This window comes from Pogoniulus pusillus, chromosome 7 (assembly GCF_015220805.1).
Source record: "Pogoniulus pusillus isolate bPogPus1 chromosome 7, bPogPus1.pri, whole genome shotgun sequence".
NCBI classification, from domain to species: domain Eukaryota; kingdom Metazoa; phylum Chordata; class Aves; order Piciformes; family Lybiidae; genus Pogoniulus; species Pogoniulus pusillus.
This window is the reverse complement of record NC_087270.1, coordinates 13,603,813-13,626,897: the sequence shown is the minus strand read 5'-3', so window position 1 is coordinate 13,626,897 and position 23,085 is coordinate 13,603,813. Positions and strand designations below refer to the sequence as shown.

The following is a 23,085-nucleotide window of genomic DNA, read 5'->3' as shown; positions in this document are numbered from 1 at the left end:
TATTGTATTACCGTTACACATTTATCTGTTGGGGAGAGACTTAGCTGAATCAGAGACTGAAACATAATGTAAGAAAGGAAATGGTTTGCTGAAGGAACAGTGATTTTATTTTCCTTTCCTTCATCATCTATATTTGGTGGAACGTCAGAGTAGGAGGCAACTTGAAGCCTGCATCCAGTCCCTCCCCTTGTGTAGCTGTTGGGCAAGGCACAAAATATCCCTGCAAGCACAGACACAACACTGCTGTGCCAAAATCCCTCCTTCAGTGATGTGGAAAAGCAACTGCTGTCACCATAGGGTGGGTGACAGGGCTGGGGCAGGGATGCCTTGATGGAAAACAGCTGCATCCCTTGCACTGGGAAAGCCCTCATGCTGTAGAGGCAAAGCCAGCGCTGCTGAGCTCATTGGTAGTAGATGCTGAAGGCATGGAGGATGTACAGCAGGGTTGTGATGAAGGCGAAGAACTGTACAAGAAGAAGAACAAAAGCTGGGGTCAGCTATGAGAGTATAAACTTATTTCCTCTTGGTACTCTCAAACTGGGGAAACCTCCCAACCTAAAGCTGTCTCTAGCCTCAAAGAGGCAAACCCCCACACGCTTTCCAAGAGGCAGCCACTCAAGACTGTCCCTGAGCTGCTAGATGCTGAGAAGTCCATGCTGGCTGCACACTGCAGCAGAGACAAGTAGCTGAAGCTCTGACCAGTGTGACAGCTTGACTTAGGATCACTCTGCTGCGGTTTTTATGTTTGCCCTTGCATCTCCCCAAATGGACCTGCAGGTTCTTTGGGGTTTTCTGGACCCACTCACCGTTGCAGCACAGTTCAGCTGGTAGTAGAGTGGTGAGTTGGGGCTGGACTCAGAGCGGATGGTCGCATTGGCTTGCAAGACAGCAGCACTCATGTACAGAATGGCTGTGGCACCGTGGTACAAACTGTCCTGCACAACAAGGGAGCGGCAAGGATCAAAGTCTGCCCAGCACCATCTTCTGCACTTGAAAGTGCTTGAATGAGATGCACACCCAGAGAGAGGCTGGGGCCAAACCCTCATGCCAAACTGAACCCTCCCCTGTGCCCATGCAGCAACCAAGGCATTTGTAGCCAAGGCTAAGGGAGGAAAAAGAGCTGGTTCTTTGTTTAAGGGTCAGGTAACTGACTGGCTAACCCACAACAAGCCATGATGGTCTCGCACCCACACTGCTGCTATCAACATCTACTGGTGTCTCGGCCCCGCCTTACCAGCACTTTCCAGTTCTCGCTGTTTTTGTGGAAGCCTAGGAGGTAGCCTAAGAGGAGCAGCACGGAGATGATGGAAGAGGTGAGGGACACATACATCACCCATCCCTGCAGCAGCGGGAATGAGACAGAAGTAGCAGCGACGAGGATCCACACCCAGATCCCGAAGACCTGCCAGGGACAAGCGCAGTCACCTCTGATGACCATGGGATGGGGAAAGCCCCTTCTCCACCCCAAATCCCTCCTCATCTCCTTTCCATGCTGGCCTGAAATCCTGCATCCTCAGGCAGCATTAACCAGCCTCCCAGCACATAACCAGCACAACAGCATCACCTTAAGCTGGCACAAGTTTCCCTGAATGCTCTTGGGAAATACTTGAAAGTGCATTTTACAAAAAAAAGGGGAAAGACTTGCTGTCGTGTTCAACACAAGGAAATGTCTCCCCCAAGGGCTTTGGAGAAGCCATAAAATGTGCTTTTATCTGGGAAAGGTGAACGGCCCCATCAGCCCAGCTATGCCTGTTGTAAATCTTCTGGGCTTGAAATCATGGCATGAGGAAGTCTCCTGGCTCTGTTCACCAACATGGAGTTGCTTGCTCTGGATCCACCTAAAATATTTGCTGTGCACAAACAGCACGTGTGGTTATCTGAATAAGTTCATGGTGCCCTGTGCCCTTCCAGCTCTGGTGGATGAAACTCCCTCAGATGAAGAGTGGGGAGCTGAGCCTGACACCAAAGGCAGCTCACAGCAAACCTCAGCCACAGCAATTGCACCCATGGAGCATGGCTGCTGTGGGTCAGCAGCACTGTGTCATGTGTCAAAGTACACCAACGGTTATCTCTGCCAATTACATTGGATGCCCTCTGGACCTACAATAATTTGACAGACGTGGGCTGGCACACAAGATGCCCAGTTTCTTTCAGGGCCTTGGAAAGTCTTAATAGAGTGAACAAAATTCCCTTGATTTTTCAAGCATTTCTAGGCAATAACTAGTGCTGCTCCTGCCTCAGAGGTGCCAGAAGCTTCTCAGCCTCTCCAGCCCCAAAGCAGCAAATGCCCACACAGGTTCTGACACAGAGCTAGTGTCCTCAAGCTGTTCTAAAAGAAACACACCACGTAGACCATCTTTGTGTATTCAATATAAGCCAAAAGAAGAGACACTATTTCCTACTAACATTGTCTTGGGAATCATTTTGGGGGGCATTCCCTAACTTCTACATTAGCTAGTGCTGTAAAGCAGCAGAGCTCAGCATACTCACTATCTCTGGTAGGATGAAGGCGTAAGGGATCTTTAAGAAGACGGCGATTCCAGAGGGTAAGTCAGGCTGTGTGGAGGTTGGAGGAGGACCCACTGAGGCCATCTCTTCTCAGCTGTCACCTCGACTGCTCCAGCTTGGCTCTGCTCGCATTTGCCTGAGCAATGCTGCTCCTGTGCAGGGTTTTAACTGACACACCCGCTGGGACGTAATCACAGAAACCAGCCCAGGCTGGCAGCATGTTGCTTCCTCCAGCTGAAGGAGCCCTCAGCAGCCTTCTGGTTATTGTGGCTGGCTTCACACGCTCTGCCACCAGCACTAGGAAGGTAAAGCAATGAGGACCCTGGCCCTGCCACCTGCACACAATCAGCTCAAGGTCTTTGTAACCAGAGTAGAAAGAAAAATCCTACACCACACCAGGGTAGAAATGTTTCCTGCAATCAGTTTTCATCCTTGGCACTGTTTCAAGCCTAAAATATTTTCACTTCCACTGTTGTTACCTCCTCCCCATTCTGTTCAGGTTTCTGCTCCATGATCACATTAGAGTCCCCCACACCCATCCGGCACGTCCAGGCTTCAAAAACTTGCAGCCAAATGTTTTTCAGGGATGACTCAACACGCTGGTAGATGACAGGAGGGTTTGCCTGTGTGCTTCTGAGTGCCCTGAAAGGTCTCAAGGATGACTACCAGGACAGCTTAGGTTTCTACCTCCTACAGATGCACTTTGGATTCGGCCAGCACATGATGTTTTTTCCAGAGGGCTCTGCCTCACACCATAACTGATAATTGGAGTGAAAGGCTGAAGATGGCATATTAGCCTCATGGCCTAGTGAAATCATTCTGTCCTCTTAGACTTGGGCAGTACTCTGCAGCAGGAAGACAATCATATCCTAGAAAGATACCATATCTCTCTGTTAGAAGAGCCAAGTGATGTCTTAAGGATTTGGTGTCTGTGCCAAGTTCTTGTGCAATACAGAGCAAGGATCAGATGCATGATTGTTCTTATCACCTGACCCCCTCCTAGGCCAGGGGAAGTGCTTTGTGGCACTTCTGGAGACTCCAGCTTACAAATGCTGTCAGTGGCAGCTGGTTTTGTGAAAGATATTGGGTATTTTACACCAGACAAAACCACTGCCTGGCTTGGACTTAAATCCACATAAATCGCTGCCTGCTGCATCCCCATCACCATGCAGAAAGCATCCAAACGCTCCAGCATGAAAGAGAAGTGGAAGTAGTAACTTCTCACCAGAGGCAAGCAGCACATATGGCCTGTGGGTACAAACTGCTCACAGGAAAGCAGTCTTTAAGGTCCTGGTCCTCTAGAGGAATACCCCACAGCTCATTAGCCTGCCCTAGGGAAGCAGCACAGAAGGCACTACTCTATTGCACGACAACACGTAGGTGAAACAGCATGCTCTGGATTCTCACTAGCTTTTATTTGTATTAGGTGGGTCAAGTACATACCTGTGAATAACCCAATATTTTCCTGAGTGGTGATGAAAAACAGTAGACAGGTCTAAATACAGAAGAACCTGCTGTCCACTGATTGGACAAGAGATTTTTTTTCCTGACCTTGCTCAGCAGCATTCTTAAAGATCATTGCTGTTATCCTTGCCTGTTACCAGTCTGCTGGGGTACTGGGACAAAGAGTCTTTTGTTCACCCTGATTAAAACAAAACTGGAAATTAATTGGAAGCTGCATGAGAGGAGAAAAATGCTGCCTCAGAATTTGCTCAGCTTTGCAAAATGTGACAGTCCATAAGGTCGCAGCAAGTACTTGTACTAACAGGCAACTACAGCCTTGTCTAAGGCTGCAACAGGGAACATTAAAAAGACAACTTTTGTTAGTTAAAATGATGAACTAGTTTTAATTTCTTAAAGTGTTAAATGTGTTAATATAGTTGCTACAATTCAGCTAGTAAACACTTTGTTAAGAATTTCTTTGTATTGTTACTCCATTGTTATATAGCCTGAATCATTTTTCTGTAATCCATTCATACTCCAGGACTGTCTGTCCTCACTTCTCCTAAGAAATCGTAAGTCAGCTCTGAGATATCAAAGGCTTTGTGAGTGTTTTCTGATGACAGCAGATATTGGAGTGCACCATCATTTTCTTGGCTCTTTTTCAAGAAGTCGGCAATCACCTTCCAGCGAGATGCTTCACATTCTTCATCAGCCCACTTGTACTTGGGGAGAAAAGTGGACTGGAGGAGAGGGAAGACAGAGTCATGGTACACCAGGACAAACAGAGACTTCAGAAATTCTTGATCTCTCTGCAGAGAAGAATATTGGAAACTACGTTAATGCAGCATGGCTATAGAACTACTGCACACAAGTGAAAAACAGACAAGAAAACATTCAACCAATGCCCAGTTCCCAGGGAAGAGATTCGATCTGCCTAAACAAACATCAGCTCGGATGAGCTTTAAATTCACCACCAAGAACTACGCTACATAAACCATGGATCAACAAATCTGCTTTCCAACCCACCTACTTCTCCAGACAAGAAATAGCAGCAATACGCAGACAAACCCTACCAGTGTTACGACAAATGAGCCTGTCACTGAGAGCCCTTTGCTCAGGGGGATTTATATTCCTTCCTGAAAACACCAGTGTGTGGCGACCGTTCGTTACAGCCTCTGCAGGTACAGAGTGAGACTGTTTGCTCTGTACACCAGGGAAGTGCCACATCCTCACTGCCCTGGAAGCTCAAACTCCACTCATTTCTCTAATGCTTTAGGTGGAGACTTGTAACAATCCTACACCTTGCAGCACGTGCCTCTTGGCAGAAGGTAAGGCCACACTGTCAGTACAGTTATTTCACACCTGGGACACTGTGTGTGTGGTAAGAACTACACTCTCCCCTGTGAAGTCCAGTTAACAAACCCAGAAACTAAGAATCAGCCTGGTCGCTTATCAAACACTAAAATATCCTGACCTCTTTAACTAGACAAGGTCCTTGTCCCTCACCTTCCACAGGCAAGCTAGAAAAAAACCTTTGTGCACAGACACAGAGCTCTGCCCCCTGGAAAATTCACTGACCACCAAGAGTCTTCCAGAAGTGTCCCACAAATGTGAGCTCTACACTTGGTACTGAGCAGTTTACACCTCAACAGAAGATTTGGAAGCTGCCACAGAACCATGCAAGAAGGAGTAAGAATTTTCCAGGCAGCAATCCTACCCTGGGAGTGGCACCTGACCAGTCAGGTAAAACTGGATGGTTCTGGGATACCAAGGAGGTGCTAATTCTTTAAGCAGATCAGCTTTCATTTTGGATGAATGGCCTTGAAAAAGCTATTTTGACTCAACAGCCTTTTCTTTTGTTTGCATAAACAGGGAGATTTCCTTGTGTGTCCGTTCAGTAGCATGCCCAATAAATGAAATATCTTGCTGCTGCTACTAAGAAGCAAAGGGTCTTGTGTCAAGAGCCAACAACTTCCTCATTCAGTTATGTACATCTTCTCCTTGTCCAGAGGACAGAAGGTAAGATGAGGTTTGGGTAAGCCTGGTCAGATGCCAGTTCTGCAGCTGTCTAAACACTAAAATGGGAGATTGCAACAGTCTGAGGTAGGGAGTTGGTAGAATTCTGGGGCCCTTGTTCCAGGCAAACTGTTGGAAGGCTGGAACTCGGAGGCCATACACAGGCCCTTTTGTACCAGGGGAAAACTTTTACCAGTCAAGTAGTGGAAGCACATGGTGAAGCCACAATTTGGGTATGAACCTGTAATAGTTTCCCCACTAACAACTATATACAAGCACCAAGACAAGAGGTTGCAATGTCCTATTTTTTTCTCCTACTTTCCTGTTGTAAATATGGGCAAGAAATGTTAAGAACTGCATTTAGTGCATCTATACTTGTAACATCTATACTTCTAAATAAATTTACAGTGAGAGGGAAGGCTTGCTAGCAGGAACACTGACAGAAACCTTCTAGTTCAAATTACAGTGAACATACATCACAGAAAACCCCTGTTATTTATTACCTTTTCAGATCTCATCAATGTTCTTTCTCTATCTGCCCAAGCACTCTGAAATTAAATGTAGAATTAGACTGAGATTGTGGAGATCTAAAGCAATTCCAGTTTCAACTCACTGCAGTCCTATAGCAGCTTAAGCTCCTGTTGCAGTCCCACTTTCCTCGCACCTCCCACTCCTCCTTTGTGCCAGTTTAGTTGATTTAAGCAAACAGCCATTCCACCAAAGTTCACAGATGTGAGGAGCTGGAGATTTGAAACTATCAAACTCACAGGTGAAATCAAGGGATCCACTTGTTAGAAAAAAACATTTGCCACCGAGGTTGATCTATTTCTGCCCTACAAGCATGGAGAAATCCAGCCTAACACCAAAGAGTACTTAAAACTATTGTAAAACACTTTTGCTCTTTGACTTTTCCATTTATCTTTTCATAGGATTAAAAAACCCAAACAAACCAAAAAACAACAAGGAAAGCCTGACACATCAGATGGAACTGAACGCTGCGTAGGTAACATACCCGAAGTGCATCCATCAGGTCTGGCTGATCCACGAGTTGAGGGAAAGTTGCTAAAACAGGATTACAGATTAAATCTGAAATAGGAAACGAGCACATTCAAGGCTAAAGAATAGGATGTGGTTTAAGGTATCAATACATCAAGGTATTCATAACATCCCCTCCCCTTTTCAGAGCAAAAATTAGCTGTAATACTACTGCAGAGAGCATGAAGGGTCTAACAGCTCTCTTACAACTGCACTCTCTGATGACAGCAGAGAGAGAGTTAAGATGAAAGAGGAGATGCACAAAAAACAACTGCTGGTTTATTAGGGAAAGCCAGCAAGCTAGAGACCCGAGGTGTTCTTCCTTGTTTCTGCACCTGTCTTTTTTTTTACAAACACTTGAAACTGTCCTGCCCAATTTGGATGTTATCAATAAACACACTTCCATTCTACTTTAATCTGGCTTGTGTAGCATGCCATTTTAAGATAACCAGGCAACAAGTAGCAGAGTAAATTTACCACATAGTAAATTTTGAGACCCAGTGGCACAGGGGTTCACAGGATCACAGATCACAGGATATTAGGGTTGGAAAGGACTCAAGGAGATCGAGTCCAACTCCCCTGCCAAAGCAGGACCACACAATCTAGCACAGAGGAGCGCATCCAGACAGGCCTTGAAAGTCTCCAGAGGAGAATCCACAACCTCTCTGGGGAGCCTGTTCCAGTGCTCTGTGACCCTTACAGTAAAGAAGTTCCCCCCTTGTGTTGAGGTGGAACCTCTTGTGCTGCAACTTACACCCACTGCTCCTTGTCCTATCACAGGAGCAAGTGAGCAGAGCCTGTTCCCTCACCCCTTCCTGACCAGCCCTCAGATGTTTATAAACATTTATTAAATCCCCTCTCAGTCTTCTCTTCTCCAGACTGAAAAGCCCCAGGTCCCTCAGCCTCTCCTCATAAGGCATGCCCTCCCGTCCCCTAATCATCTTTGTAGCGCTCTGCTGGACCCTCTCCAGCAGGTCCCTGTCCCTCTTAAAGTGGGAGCCCAAAACTGAATGCAGTATTCAAGATGAGGTCTCACCAGGGCAGAGTAGAGGGGAAGGAGAACTAGGCTTCCCTGATTATTTTCATTAATGAGACTGTGGATAGGATTACAAGTGACATACAGAGGAATTTCAGTTGAAGAGCTTTCTTTCTCTTTTATTTTCAGTATTTACCCTGTTGTTTCTTCATGCTGATAGAAAATTCAGCAAACAGTAACCATTCACTAGTACCAAAACAGTTCATGGAAGCCTGAACTGAGTGCTTTTGTGAAATATTTCAAGTTGCCTGTTTCTAAAATGATAGCTGAATTTGAAATAACCTTCTCTTGTTATGCCAGAAAAAAACAGCCACCAAAACAAAGTTGAAGCCTTTAAACTGTACGCATTTGGAATGACTTAACTCCAGAAGAGGTCATCAACCTGATCTACTGTCCTACAAGATCACATCAAGCAAGTATGGTGGTTCTCAACTGTACTTTAGAAATGAAGCATTTTTCATTTCTCTGTGAGAAGTTTATTAAATAAAGCATTCACTTACAAAATAGTCTGCCTTGCAGACACTGAAATCAGTATACTCAGAATATATATTGACATTCAAGAAAATCAGGAAGGGCAGCAATATCTGAGCAAGCTTGAAAGATGAACCTGTAATTCAGATGACTGAGTAGGGCTACAGATTTTAAGTGAAAAATATTAGCGAGTGCCCAAGGAAATTTATTTGCCACAGGATGAAATGATATATAATTCATCCTGGAGAAGAGATGGGGAAAGAACACCCCAAAAATCACTTTGCAGTACCAACATAAAGAAATGTACTTTTTTCTATAATTCAAATCTATTTAAAATGGAGAAGACACTAAACCATTACAGTTTCATTAAAATAAGTAGAAAGAATGACACAGTTGCAAAATCAGAACAAGATGCTGAGTTCTAAAACCAGAACTCTTCCACTTGTCTCTCTTTGTTGCATTAGTCAGTAAGTAACAATTAAAAAAGATAAAGGCGGTGACTTACCCTCAATGACAAAGACATCTGCCTAATCTCTTCTGTTGCTCAGAGAACACACATACACTAGAAATGAATGAGCAATGTCGTGTGCTTGTCTAATCATCGTATGGGTAATGAAAATGGAATATTTATCTTCCAAGAGAATCCTTTTCCTGCTTTGAATTATTTTTTATGTACTTATTCTTTCATTTAGAAAAGCTTCTTTACTTTGAGGGTGCTGGAGCACTGGAACAGGCTGCCCAGAGAGGTTTTGGAGTCTCCTCCAAGCCCACCTGGATGCATACCTGTGCAACCTGATCTAGGCATACCTGTGTTAGCAAGGAGAGTTGGAACAGATGATGTCCAGAGGTCCATTCCAACCCTGAACCATTCTGTGATTCTGTGAAATAACCCTTTTTAATGAGAATTTCACTGAAAGCACTTCATTTGTACCTCACAGAAAACAAAACTGTTCCTGTGAGTTTTGCAGTCTGCAATGTGAAGAGATGTGAGGGCAAAACATTAGAATCAAGTTAAAATATTACTCGTTTGAAGTGCAAACACACTGAGTAGTGCCACACAAGGACAGCAGAGTTTTGTTTGTCCTCACAACACCTGCAGACTGAAAGTTGAAGCACTGAAATCCTCTGCACATGGAGCACAACTGACCTTGTGAGATGGTTGCCTGCACTACCAGGGAACAAAATTCTGTGAGTATCAGGGAGATGTGGTCCTGCAGAGCCCTGCTTTCTCTTACAGAGTAATTCTCCTTGGAAACCTGAGTGTTTCTCCTGCATGCCCTCTGCTACCGAGTTCTTCTCCGCAACAGCAACTCTTACCTGTGCTTTGCATGCTTATCCTGTCTTTCAGGAGAGCATCACCAAGCAGCTGTCGATAAAATATTAAGAGGTGGATATAGCACATACTGCCAACTAATGTTTCTGGTAGCAAACTGTTGAGAAAACAGAGAACACACCGTTGAGATTTTTATTGAAAACTGCTCCTACAAAGCATTGGTCATCCAAACTTGAGGGTAATGACAGCTTTGTGGAGATGATGATTATTGGTATCTATTAATCTATCACAGTATCTGAAGATGTGCTTTGATGAAGCTGTAACAGCCAGACTCCTGCTAAAAACTAAGTTTTTAGTTGATTTCAGCCAAGTAGCTCTGAGCATCAAACAGAGATCATGTACAGTATGCAGGTGACATGACCCTTGTTTTTTTTTCCATATAAAGTGAACCAGGGAGGGGGAACACTTTAGGTCTTTGGGACCATTCTAGGCTAAATTAATACTTTGTCATGTTATGGTAGGACACACAAAATACTTACTTCAGGATGTCTTTTGACTGCACACTTAATGACCTCAGCTTCACTGCAAGCACGGGCTGTTTCCTGAGTGTCATAAACTGATGAAAAACACCACTGCCTGCTTAAGAAATAAATATTTATGTGAGATAAATCGTTTTTCAATGAACATTAAGAATTCTGTCACAAGAATGGACACTTAAATTTGACAAGACTTTAAGGGTTGAAATATTGTCTAAAAACCAGAAGAAATTGAAAATCTGAATCAATTCAGCTATATCAGAGTGTGGTCTAATGTAAGTTATCAGCTCTCTCTAGAATGGCAAATTCATAACATACATGGAGTAACATGGAGGTAAACATACAAACCCAAAAGGCAAAAAGCTTTCTGTAGCTTGCAGCATGTGTAATTGGAAATGGGTGTTATTTATTTAAATTATAAGTGGTCTATTGTCTAAACTAAAAAGAAGCTTAATTGTCTAAAGCTCAAATGAAGCTTATTGTTGTCTAAAATAAGTGAAGCTTTATTCAGCCCTGCAGGGAAGAACTAGGACAGATATTCTGCAGTTAATGAAAATGCAGTTGAAGAAATAATTGAATACATTTCTCAGAACTACTATCTCAATCTGCAGATATTGGAAAGTGGAAATTAAAGAAACACTGTCACTGGCAGATAGTTCTGGATCCCACCAGCCCTAACAATCAGCAATCTTTCATGCAAAATGAGAACACCCAAAACCAAACCATGCTGTGATCACTACATGCTAGTAAGAGAGAGTGAAAGCATGTGATAAAATAGATATAACATTTGTTGTATCCTTTAATTTATGTAATGCTTAGGAGAAACCACACCTCTTCTTGATATTGACGGGTCAACCTCAACTCCTCTCTCATAGGGAGTACCACCACTTAAAGGCAGCTCATACATCCTGGAAAGAGCAGCATAATTAAAACAGGGTAAGGCAATATTTTTCTTATACCAAATTTATTAATTGTTTCATGAAAATATTTTTGATGAGTCATGGTTCAAGTATCAAAGCTACTTAGATATTGAAGATTTTAAATGCTGAAGAATAATACTATCTTCATTCTGTCAAGAGTAAGTCACTGTTGAAGCAAGCATGCAACTTCACCATCTGGGTACTATCTGCAGCTCAGCTGCATAGAAAAACAATGTTAGAGAGCAGTTCTGGAAGAGGTTCAGAGACATACAGAACAGTGGAAGTCTCTTGTGGGTTTTTGTCCCCCTGTAATCCAAATATATTTGGAATACACATGTGTGCACACATTTGGTAAATATACAAGTATTGCAAGTCTGCTCTACAATGAATCATTTCTGTAAATTCACAGAAAGCTTTCTTGCTTTTAATGAAACATAAATGCATATATGTTATTATTATTAAAGACTGATGGACCCATGAACTGCAAGTGAACAGGAAGAAACTCACTCACAACAGCTCTTATCTGGGTCCACATCTTAGAAACTCATCTCCTAATTTTTAAATGAGGAAGGAATAAAGAGCAAAGTGCACATAAAGTGTCAGAATCAAAGGAGACATTGTCACCTTCCCTTTGGATAAAGATTCTATTTTACATAAAAGAGATAGTGAGCTTACTTGGAAGGAACAGGCATTCCATTTGAAGTAAATAGCTTCTGAAATGCCCAGCCACAGCTTAGCTCTCCTTTTTCACCTGTTGACTAGTAAAAAAACCCAACAAATAAAACCAAAACCAACTTGAGCAGTAATTGACCCACAAATAATTTACAACAATCATGTAAAAATGGTAAAAGCTCCAGATTTGTGTTAAGAAAACACCGTCATATTTAGCACCTACAGGATAGCCAAGGGATCAGGCCCAGCCAGCATGGGTTTAGGAAGGGCAGGTCCTGCCTCACCAACCTGATCTCCTTTTATGATCAGGTTACCCGCCTGGTGAATGTGGGGAAGGCTGTGGATGTAGTCTACTTGGACTTCAGCAAAGCCTTTGACACTGTCTGCCACAAGAAGCTCCTAGCCAAGCTGGCAGCTCATGGTTTGGACAGATTCACTCTGTGCTGGATCAAGAACTGGCTGGATGGCAGAGCTCAGAGAGTGGTGGTGAATGGTGCCACGTCCAGTTGGCAGCCAGTCACAAGTGGTGTTCCCCAAGGATCAGTGCTGGGCCCAGTCCTGTTCAATATCTTTATTGATGATCTGGACGAGGGCATTGAGTCCAGCATCAGTAAGTTTGCAGATGACACCAAGCTAGGAGCAGGTGTTGATCTGTTGGAAGGTAGGAGAGCCCTGCAGAGGGACCTGGACAGGCTGGATGGGTGGGCAGAGGCCAATGAGATGAGATTTAACAAGGCCAAGTGCAGGGTTCTGCACTTTGGCCACAATAACCCCAAGCAGCGCTATAGGCTGGGGACTGAGTGGGTGGAGAGCAGCCAGGAGGAAAGGGACCTGGGGGTACTGATAGATAGTAAGCTGAAGATGAGCCAGCAGTGTGCCCAGGTGGCCAAGAGAGCCAATGGCATCCTGGCCTGCATCAGGAACAGTGTGGCCAGCAGGACAAGGGAGGTTATTCTTCCCCTGTACTCAGCACTGGTCAGGCCACACCTTGAGTACTGTGTCCAGTTCTGGGCCCCTCAATTCAAGAAAGATGTTGAGGTACTGGAACATGTCCAGAGAAGGGCAACAAAGCTGGTGAGGGGCCTGGAACACAAATCCTATGAGGAGAGGTTGAGAGAACTGGGCCTGTTTAGCCTGGAGAAGAGGAGGCTCAGGGGTGATCTTATTACTGTCTACAACTACCTGAAGGGACATTGTAGCCAGGTGGGGGTTGGCCTCTTCTCCCAGGTAACCAGCAATAGAACAAGGGGACACAGTCTCAAGTTGTGCCAGGGTAGGTATAGGCTGGATGTTAGGAAGAAGTTTTTCACAGAGAGAGTGATTTCCCATTGGAATGGGCTGCCCAGGGAGGTGGTGGAGGCACCGTCCCTGGGGGTCTTCAAGAAAAGACTGGATGAGGCACTCAGTGCCATGGTCTAGTTGACTGGCTAGGGCTGGGTGATAGGTTGGACTGGATGATCTTTGAGGTCTCTTCCAACCTGGTTGATTCTATGATTCTATGATTCTATGATTCTATGATTCTAAGTGTTTGAATATGTTTATCATATAGCACATGCAGTTACGCTGAAGTTGATCATCCATGAATATATTTAAAAGACAAGGACTTACAAAGCCAAGAAATACACAGTTAAGGGAAAATTAAGTATATTCAACTCCTGAAAAAGAAGAAATGCAGAGACACAGAGGATAAAAAAACCAAACCTGCACTGATGCTCCACAGAATGCAGGGTAGAAAGAAGGAGCGGGGGGGAAATTACCCAGAGGATATACCCATCCAATTTGAGTCAACAGTTTCCAAGCCAGCGACTTTGTGCATTGGAATGTTTTATTCATAGTAACAGAGACAGTGCCTGGGAAAGGGAGCTGATCTTGCCTGTCAGGCCATCTGTTTTCAGACCCCAACAGCACCAGTAACAGGTAGGAACTTGTATGCACTTCTGCTTAGTGCATAAACAGAAGCAGATGGTTTTGCTTAACCTTGAGTACTCCAATTAACGTGAGAAGAGCCATTACGCCCCATTTGGTCTCTGTGAACCAACACGCTGTTCATCCTCAGCACTTAAATGGCCCACTTGCCTATCAACATTGTCTCTGTTTATCTCTCTGCACAACAGTTCTGCATCCCCACCACGCCGTCATCCTGTCTCTCCTTCAGAAGTCCACAGGCACTGCAGTCTTGCACCCCAAGTTCCTACAGAGACCTCATCCAAAAAGCCACTGTACCCTCCAAATACTGTTTCTTGTGCTCTTGTGTGCATCCACCTTCTATTACAGTATGGGCTTTACCATCTGTTGTGTCACTACTGACCGTACTTTGCAGAGGCACAGCCCAGCTGGGTAGGATCAATCCCAGACAGAAACCATTATCTGTGCTATTTAAACAGTTCAAACTTTTAGTTTTCAAACTAGACAGCACAGTGATCTGAAACAAATGACAGAGATAGCAAAACAATGCAGGAGGGAAGAGAGAAGTTGCATGAGATTTTTGGCAGACTGTGTGGGTAAAGGTACACACATGCCCACTAGTGGGAAAGTCTTCCATTCCCTAAATATTGATTAGAACTAAAGTTCCAAACCCTAGCATCTTTCTCGTCCCTCCTAGAAACCCAAAGGAAGACAGTCTTGTAGTAAGCTAGAAAAAGCACAGGTCTCAACAGTTTGCTGCTGGCATACTGCAGCTTAACATTAAATATGGGACAGCTGGTTCACTTTATAAACCTCAGCTTGAAATGTTTTATGCTGCAACTTTACACACTTACGTTGCGAATATAGGTGATGCCGACTTCAAATAATACACCAATATCTGAAGACAGAGAGTTGGACCTGACGAAACAGTCACCATCAAGCAAGCTGGGTAAAATGCCTGTTACCTAATATAGAGGGAGGGAGGAACAAAAGTGAATGCTCTGATTTTTAAAGGCCAGCAAACATCACTCATTCATGTAAGATCTCAGATCCAATCTTGTTTCACATAGAAGAAAATCATGAGTAGAAAGCCAGTTTCAGTTGAAACCTTGCTACCCTTCTTTACCTTGCTATGAAATAGTTATGCTACCAAGGTACTTTTTTATGTGTGACAAGCTATTAAAGAGTTTCAGATGCCAAAAAACACTTAACTCCATGCAAGAAGCCTGGAGGAGGTTCAGGGGTGACCTCACTGCTGTCTACAAATACCTGAAGGGAGGCTGTAGCCAGGTGGGGGTCAGTCACTTCTCCCAGGCAACCAGCAACAGAACAAGGGGACACAGTCTCAAGCTATGCCGGGGAGGCATAGGCTGCATGTTAGAAGGAAATTCTTGACAGAGTGAATTATCATTGGAATGGGCTGCCCAGGGAGGTAGTGGAGTTGCCATCCCTGGTGGCATTTAAGAAAAGACTGGATGAGGCACTTAGTGCCATGGTCTAACTGACTGGATAGGGCTGGGGGATAGGTTGGACTGGATGATCTCGGAGGTCTCTTCCAGCCTGGTTGATTCTATGATTCTAAGAACACAGCAACGACTTCTTCTTTCCATGAACACCACATTCAGTGCACTTGACATTGATTCAGAGTTAACCAGTACCACTTGCTGGATCACCAGTCCCTCTCACTACTCCTCCTTCCCCAAAACTCTTTTCTCCAAAGTGGTTTTTGCCGAAACATTTGGTTTAGTTTCTATTTGTGCATTTCAAAAAGTCTTTTCTCTTCTATGTGTTCATTTTGGTTGCAGTACATTTTATTTCAACACAAACACCAGAAGTAATAGATGCTGTAAACAGGTAGTTCCTAGCTATGTCACTCTCTGAGCAAGATACCTACCCTTGGAGAAAAGGTCCATGTTTGAGGATTTTTAGGTTGCCATGTAGCTCTCACTGAGTGAATGTTACTCAGCACCTGAAATATTGTAAATGGTGAAAAAAGCTAAGACAACTTTTCGTAGAAAACTAAACAGCTTTAGAAAATGCAATTTCATCCTAGAGTGATCTAACACTGCACATCATGAAGACAAAAATGCACTTTCTTTTCAGCTCGATCAGATTTCAGTTTAAAGGACTACAGAACAGCCAGAGAGCACTTTCCAACCCTCATTGGTTCATATACACCAGTAACAGTTCCTTTACCCCCAGAAGCATTCAGTGCAGCTGAAAGAAAACCACAAGATCATTAATGTTAGATTCTGTTCTGAAGAAGCTGCTCTACACATTTATACAGAGGCTCAACAGCAAGTGGGAAATCTGAATATGACCCTGACCTAATTTTCCCGGGCCCATCAAAGGCCAGATCAGCCCTAAAAAAAGCTTATCTTCACAAACACAAAGGAGCAAAGAGGTATAATGGCAGGTGAAGGAACTGAAATTATGGACTCACTCCCACCCCAGCCCCTCCCAGGACAGTCCTCAGCCCCAGGGCCCAGGTGTGACTCTCATTACAATGAGTCAACAGGAGCGGCTAACCTTCCAGACTGCTTAGGGGTATGAGACACTGGTGTGCAGGAGAAAGGTATTTTGTGACTGCACATGACTTACTAAAGGATGTTCAGGGGACAAATCCAGAAAAATCGAAAGATCAAGGTGCTTTGTAGAATACAAGGGTGGGAGAACAGAGGGGTAAATATGCGTGTCTGGCCATGCCCAGCACCTGATAAATGCAGCCTATCCTGTTTTCTCATTAATCTCCATTTACACCTACTTCTGAGAGTGAATAGGCTCTAAATTCTGAATGCATGTGTATGTCCACACAAACCCTATGAGGAGAGGCTGAGGGAGCTGTGGTTGCTTAGCCTGGAGAAGAGAAGGCTCAGGGGTGACCTCATTGCTGTCTACAAATACCTGAAGGGAGGCTGTAGCCAGGTGAGGTCAGTCTCTTCTGCCAGGCAACCAGCAACAGAACAAGGGGACACAGTCTCAAGCTGTGCCAGGGGAGGTATAGGCTGGATGTCAGAGGAGGAAGTTCCTGGCAGAGAGAGTGATTTGCCATTGGAATGGGCTGCCCAGGGAGGTAGTGGAGTCGCCATCCCTGGTGGCGTTTAAGAAAAGACTGGATGAGGCACTTAGTGCCATGGTCTAACTGACTGGATAGGGCTGGGGGATAGGTTGGACTGGATGATCTCGGAGGTCTCTTCCAACCTTGTTGGTTCTATGATCATTATGTGAGCACAGGCAAGTATCCAGCCAGAGTCATCACAGAGTAAATTAAGGAGTCTGGGAGGCAGATTGTGTGCCTCTCTTTCTGAGTGAGACAATCAGAGGAGCCAGCTACAGAGAAATCAGTGTGAAAGATCCACACCTCATCACAACTATTTTTGATAGCCAAACAACTTACCCGACTGCCATCAAAGAGACAGAGTCGAATGTGTCTACTGAGAACCTGAATACTGACTCCTGGGAGTGGAATCATTTTACAGCTACAGAGTGTTACGATCAGGGATATTCGAGTTGGTCTAGGATGAATCTGAAGTACAGACAACAGAAGAAGGAATTAGTCTACAGGCTACTCCTGCACATGGTATCATTTTGGGTTTATTTACAGAGACCTTCACTAGATTGGATTCTTATAACCACAAAGCTTGTGTAGCTTTACCAGCAGCAGCAATTTTTTGTCATAAGCCTTTAGCTCTCTTCTAAGGAAATTACTTTTAGTGTCTGTGACAAAGTCCTATTAAAGTTTGAAAATAACCTAAAGGTGGTGTAAATGAAGATATAATCATTAGCCAAAATGAAAGAAGGCAAATTAATCCATGATTTCACAGTGCCCAGCAGAAGCTCATAGTTTAAAAATTCAGACTACTCACCTATGCAGATCTGCTTCACCTCAGACAGGGAAGGAACCCACAAACTCAGGATGAAATGTGACTGTTAGAGATACCCAACCCAACAATTTGTGCCTATTTTTGACTATTAGAGAATAGGATGGGATAATATCTACCGCCTACAGCCTGTGGATTCATATCAAAATCTGTCCATTGTTTCACAGCAATATTTACCCACCAATTTTAAATACTGATAGCAGTTCATGCCTTAGAGCTCCTGTTCTTTGTCTCAGACCAAAAGTATCATAGCTTGTATGCCAGTAATACTCACAGTGTTGTTTTCAGAGTTCCACACCAAGTCTTTGAAAGCCAGCTGTGATTCAGTAAGTTCAGGCTGCAAAAAGTAACTTGCTCGAAACTGAGTGCCTACAACAAGAGTACATTTTTTAATTCTTAACATCTTAATATCTTACAGTATCTCCATTGACAAAATTCAGGTATGGCTAAAGTCCATTTGAATATGTCTGGTCCAGACAAAATTCTGAAGGAATCTTTTCCAGGCACTCTTTAAAAAGGATACTTCTGCTATCTGTGTTCTGCAGTATTTCATCCCAGAAGCAATTTAATTAACAAAAAGAGCTGTTGATTTGAAACAGCTTTGTTTTAAACAGTAAGATCAAGAAAATGTGTAACATATTTGGTGAGGAGACTCCAAAAGATTTCTTTATTTTCTGCATTCTCATGTCAACAGAACATACCTTCAAAAGAGAAAAATCTTTAGAAAGATTTTGAAACTTGTCACTGCTTCTGTTGGCCAGGATTTCACCAAGATTAATTAAAACTTAATTGAAGAAAAAAGCCCAAAACATTTTGTACAGTATTTAATGGTTGGACTCTATGATCTTGGAAGTCTTTTCCAACCTTTATGACTCTATGACTATGAGCCTGTTCAGATTAGCTATTAAGCAATACTGATTTCAGTCCAATAGGCTAGTGACCAGGGTAAGAAGCTCACTACAGACCCTTGAGAATCCTGCACTGAAAGTATGAGAAAAACCTTACCTCCTTCTAAGAGCTGGGAAAGTGTGGATAGGCGGAATCCAGCAGGAACAGCTCCCATGGTGGTCAGTACCTCTACCGTGTCATTCTATTACCAAAAAGAAAGAAAAAAGATGTTAGTGTTTCTGCCATTTAACAGCTAATTCTGACCTCATTTAGAACAACTAGTATCTGAAGCATCAGTCACCTCATCTGAAGCTCATTTGGCCCATCCTAAGGAAGCTTTGCTATTTCAAGCATGAGTTTAGCCAGATTTCCCTTGCATTAAATTGCTTTCTCCTTCCCTTTCCCAAGCAGCACTTACTGAATAAAAGCACACCTTTGACAAGGAAATGCTATAGTACTACCGTGGCAAACATCTTACTTGCACCTTAATTCAGACACATAGGCTGGTCTGCAGTTTTAAAGCATTAGTGAATATTTCTGTAGCATTTCTTGCTACAAAAACCCTAAAGTGTTAAGTAAAAACAATGGTCTCTAATAGAATGTATGGGGTTAATACTCCAGGGGGACTAACCCTGAACCTGACCCTAGGGGTATACACAGGAGAAGCAGTGTTTGGTAAAAGCAAACTTTGCCTACAAAATAATTACCATTATGGTAGGTGAAGTTGCTGTGTAAGAGACACACATACCTCCACAATAGCTTTTCTTACAGCACTCCAGTGAGAATCAGTTCTGGAAGAAAAATAAAGTGGTTTTGAAAATGTACCATCCTTGTCTGGACAAAAATTTAAGCACTAAATATTGGCTTGTTTTCAACAAAAATGCAAAGAATCAAACAGCCTTATGAGGTATTCTCACTGCCAAATGTAAGGAGGAATAATAATAATACTACAGTTAATTACTTTCACATCACTTACCTTTTTTTAGTTTCAGTTCTGTCTGCTGTCTCATCTTCCACTTCTACGTGTTCTTCACCTTCCTCTTGGCTTCCCCCATCTTCATTATGGACCTGTGATTCAGACTCAGAATGGCAAAGTGCTTGATATCTCTACAGTTCTGTTCTTTACAATACATTCTCCAACCATAGCACATGTTAATGGTTCAGGAGACTTTTTGTCTGTGATTTATCACTCCAGAGCACTATAACCACAGAACACTGCCTTTAGTTCTGCAGCTACAGCAAGGGACTGGAAGATTCCTACAAGCAAGGAATATAAGTACTATGATCAATTTAAGCAGCTACATTGTCATGAATGTATGTAAAACAATAGAGGTGATGCTAGAACAGAAGAAGATTACAGCACACTAACCGCAAGATAGGTTCTAGGAACGAGGCCTCTCAAACCTTTTGAGTTTTCAGCTACCCACCAGCCATCTGCCTTCTTGTCATGTATAAGCAGGACTTCACCTTTCTTTGCCATTAGGAGGAGACACAGAGACAAAAGCAAATATTTCAAAATGGTTCCAAGTACAGTCAGAAGAAAACCAAAATAGCTTAATTTTTCCCAGCACAGAGATCACAGATTGTTGTGAGAAGCCCTACCACTGTGGAAGGCAGCAAAAGGACACTGGACTCCACCGATCCATTTCTCCTTAAATCCCACCAGGAACCAGCTGAATCCCAGAAGCATGAGATTTAATTACAGCTATCACTTAATACAGAGTGATATGCAGCCAAATAACTTCTACAGAGCCATAATTACTGTAAATGTGAGATCCCCTTCCTGCTGTGCGCTGAAGTTTCCAACTGTGATACATTCTTTAACATTTGGGTCATCCAACTGTTTATCCTCATCATCTGCTTCTTCACTGTCCTCCTCACTACTTTCTTCATCTTCACTCTCATCCTCTTCTTCATTTTTGCCATCTCTCTGATGTTCCTCATCCCTACCCAATATAAATCAACCTTTTGTTAGTATTATTTCAACAAAACTTGAAATTGCTTAAGGCCTTGAAATACAGGCTTTTCTGCAAAAACATTATCCAGATAGAGTTTTCATTCCTATGTTTTACTCTCTGTCCTGATCTGAAAAAAATAACACCTCAAAATCATAGAATTATACACACATTAAGGTTGAAGAAGACTTCTAAGACCATCAAGTCCAACTGTCAACCCAACACCACCATTGCCACTAAACCACATTCTGAAGTTCAGACTGCACTGCATCCTCTCCTTTCATCAGTCATGGTATATTTCAGCCATCAACCAACACTCTTAGAAAATTCCAGTCAGTCCTTCTTGACTGCATCAAGAAGACAAGTCTCGTAAGAGCTGACTTATCAGCACTTCTCTTTTAACTGTGTGTTAAGATAATATTAAGATGACCTAACAATTTCTCAGAGTCCTTTCCCACCATACACATATGATTCTCTAATGTGCAGATCATATCTGTTTAAGCCACTTACACTGTGTAATTTGTAGTCATGCTATCCTGATCCAAGACCAGTATAAGCCTTTGCAGCTGCTGAGAGAGTTTCAGTAAGAGTTTTTCTTCTTCTTCTTTCCTCTGATTGTAATTCCCTACAGGTGCAGGCTCATCAGCCTGAGAGAGAACACAACAAACTGCTCAGAGTTAAAGTTCCCTATAAAATAAGTTTTCCAGATGTGTCTTAGAAGCCTTCACATTCCTCGCGTGCTGTCACCCCCTATTTAGTGACATCTTTCTTGCCTTTTTCAAACTGAATTTCATGTTAAATGTCAAGTCAGCATTCTCTGCTTCCAATACAGTGTACTGGGTTGATAAACATAATGTGTTGGGTGGATAAAGGCTTTAGGCACAACGTGAAAAAATGTGCATTTAAATAACACAAATAGATCTCAGGGATCCCAATCAGGGATTGAGCAGTTCTAGGCAGTTTCTAGGGAAAGCCCTGTGGCATCTAAACACCAGGACACAAGTGTTCTTCATCATAAAGTGGAGTGACAGGACAAGGAGTAATGGCTTTAAGTGAAAAGAAGGTAGATTTAGATTAGATATAAAAAATTCTTCACTGTGATGGTGGTAAACCACTGGCATAGGTTGCCCAGAGAGATTGAGAGTGTCCCATCTCTGGAAATGTTCAAGGCCAGCAGAATGAGAATGGGGCTCTCAGCAACTTGATACCATTGCACATGTCCCTGTTCACTACAGGGTGGCTGGACTAGATGAACTTTTAAGGTCACTTACAATCCAATCCAGTCTACAATCCCAGGATCCTCTAAATGCTCTCTGCAACGTTTCTTTGAGAAAACCCGTTTGTCTCTGCACTTACTTTTTTCAAACCATGAAGAGCATTTGTATTTTCATCCACCAGCTTCTTCAGCTGTATACATCTGCATTGAAAACAAAACAGCATTTCCTTAAAATTCTAACGGATGGGTGGCCCAAATCATGCACACTTATAGGAACATGTTGATTTAGAGACCAGACGTTCACCCAGCTCTGTGCTCATACAGCTTGACAAATAGCAACACTGTCCTAAACGGCAGCTTATCTGATTGTCGCCTGTAACATACAAGTTCCTAGCTAAAAACACCTCAGCCCTTAAGCACTGGGAAGCAGATAGACACTTGCTTTCTCCTGGAGAAGAGCGAGAAGCAGCAGGGAAGAGATCTGTACCATTAGGAGGGAAATGGAAAGGTGTACTGATAACTGTCCGCTCTTTCTTCTCATGCAGAGGTATTTGCTCCGAGTAACCAGGAGATGCTTTTTCCCACAAGCCAATGAACTCCTGGACGCGCAACTCAAGCTAAGCGCGGGGGCGGAGAGAAGGCTGAGGGCTGGGACTGTACGATGGGAATGAGCCCAGGTCCCCTCTGGGGGACCGCTTCGGGCGTCGCCTCACCTCTGAAAAAGGCCCTTCCGCTGCTCGGGGGGCAGGGCCGCACTCTCCGCTCGCAGCGCCTCCAGCTGAAACACAAGACACGGAACTGCAGGCCCAGTCCGGGCCGGGTCAGGAGCGGACGGGACGAAGCGTGTAGCCCCAGGTACCTGCGCCTGCAGCTCCCGGCTCCGCCGCTGCACCCGCTGCAGTGGGCCCCGCGCCCGCCGCACGGACATGGTTGCTGGGCAACGGCGCGCCGCGGCGCCGCCAGGATCGTCACTTCTGGGGCGGGCTGCACGCCGGGAAGCGTAGGCCGCGGGCGGCTCGTCCGAGGGCAAGAGAACGGGGGCTGCTTACGCCGTCTCCCCTTCCCTCGGAGGTCGCCGAGCCCAGGCTAGGCACGGCCTGGCCATCCTCCGGAGCTGCTCTGCAGAGTGGGCCACCCTCTGCATATCAGTCAGCCCTGGGCCACCACAGAGGGCCGGGCTTGGGGACTGACAGAGCTGGCCTGCAGCAACCCTGCCGGTAAGCCCGTTTAGCCCTCTCCAGGGCAACCAGTAAGGCTGGGGAACGTTAGCTTCTGGATTGTGCTCGAAAATGTGAGTGCACACTTCCTACTTACTAGTAATTGCAGAATC

At 44.0% G+C, this 23,085-nt stretch overlaps 2 protein-coding genes across 4 annotated transcripts; both read right to left on the bottom strand.

Annotated features, from left to right (window-relative positions):
- Positions 1-84: 84 nt before the first annotated feature.
- Positions 85-2,619, bottom strand: MALL (mal, T cell differentiation protein like). The gene is made up of 4 exons (XM_064145969.1): positions 2,491-2,619; positions 1,235-1,402; positions 807-935; positions 85-464 (listed from the first exon to the last, which is right to left on the bottom strand). Exons 1-4 carry the CDS (start codon positions 2,590-2,592, stop codon positions 402-404), a joined length of 462 nt encoding a protein of 153 aa, XP_064002039.1. The 5' UTR covers positions 2,593-2,619; the 3' UTR covers positions 85-401.
- A 1,707-nt stretch (positions 2,620-4,326) lies between these two features.
- On the bottom strand, positions 4,327-22,724 carry NPHP1 (nephrocystin 1). Of its 3 annotated transcripts, none has more exons than XM_064145960.1 (20): positions 22,615-22,724; positions 22,469-22,533; positions 21,896-21,956; positions 21,050-21,186; positions 20,347-20,530; positions 19,954-20,055; positions 19,561-19,652; positions 19,333-19,375; positions 18,702-18,786; positions 17,971-18,065; positions 17,213-17,341; positions 15,710-15,784; positions 14,670-14,780; positions 11,914-11,996; positions 11,150-11,226; positions 10,322-10,421; positions 9,827-9,939; positions 6,980-7,029; positions 6,471-6,515; positions 4,327-4,760 (listed from the first exon to the last, which is right to left on the bottom strand). In XM_064145960.1, exons 1-20 carry the CDS (start codon positions 22,681-22,683, stop codon positions 4,482-4,484), a joined length of 1,995 nt encoding a protein of 664 aa, XP_064002030.1. In that variant the 5' UTR covers positions 22,684-22,724; the 3' UTR covers positions 4,327-4,481. The 3 variants fall into 3 exon arrangements, with proteins under 3 accessions (XP_064002030.1, XP_064002028.1, XP_064002029.1); XM_064145958.1 differs by having other exon boundaries at positions 6,980-7,053; positions 22,615-22,723; XM_064145959.1 differs by having other exon boundaries at positions 6,980-7,053; positions 10,322-10,418; positions 22,615-22,723.
- Between the last annotated feature and the right edge of the window lie 361 nt (positions 22,725-23,085).

What these genes read in the sequence shown, in the direction of transcription:
- MALL (XM_064145969.1), bottom strand. Translation starts at nt 2,592, where the DNA reads ATGGCCTCAGTGGGTCCTCCTCCAACCTCCACACAGCCTGACTTACCC. An exon ending in CCTTCATCCTACCAGAGATA is followed by an intron (nt 1,403 to 2,490) that starts GTGAGTATGCTG and finishes TGTCCCTGGCAG; the next exon opens with GTCTTCGGGATCTGGGTGTG. An exon ending in GCGAGAACTGGAAAGTGCTG is followed by an intron (nt 936 to 1,234) that starts GTAAGGCGGGGC and finishes CTTGTTGTGCAG; the next exon opens with GACAGTTTGTACCACGGTGC.
- NPHP1 (XM_064145958.1), bottom strand. Translation starts at nt 22,683, where the DNA reads ATGTCCGTGCGGCGGGCGCGGGGCCCACTGCAGCGGGTGCAGCGGCGG. An exon ending in TAAGAAAAGCTATTGTGGAG is followed by an intron (nt 18,787 to 19,332) that starts GTATGTGTGTCT and finishes TTTTGGTAATAG; the next exon opens with AATGACACGGTAGAGGTACT. An exon ending in GTCTCTTTGATGGCAGTCGG is followed by an intron (nt 15,785 to 17,212) that starts GTAAGTTGTTTG and finishes ACAATATTTCAG; the next exon opens with GTGCTGAGTAACATTCACTC.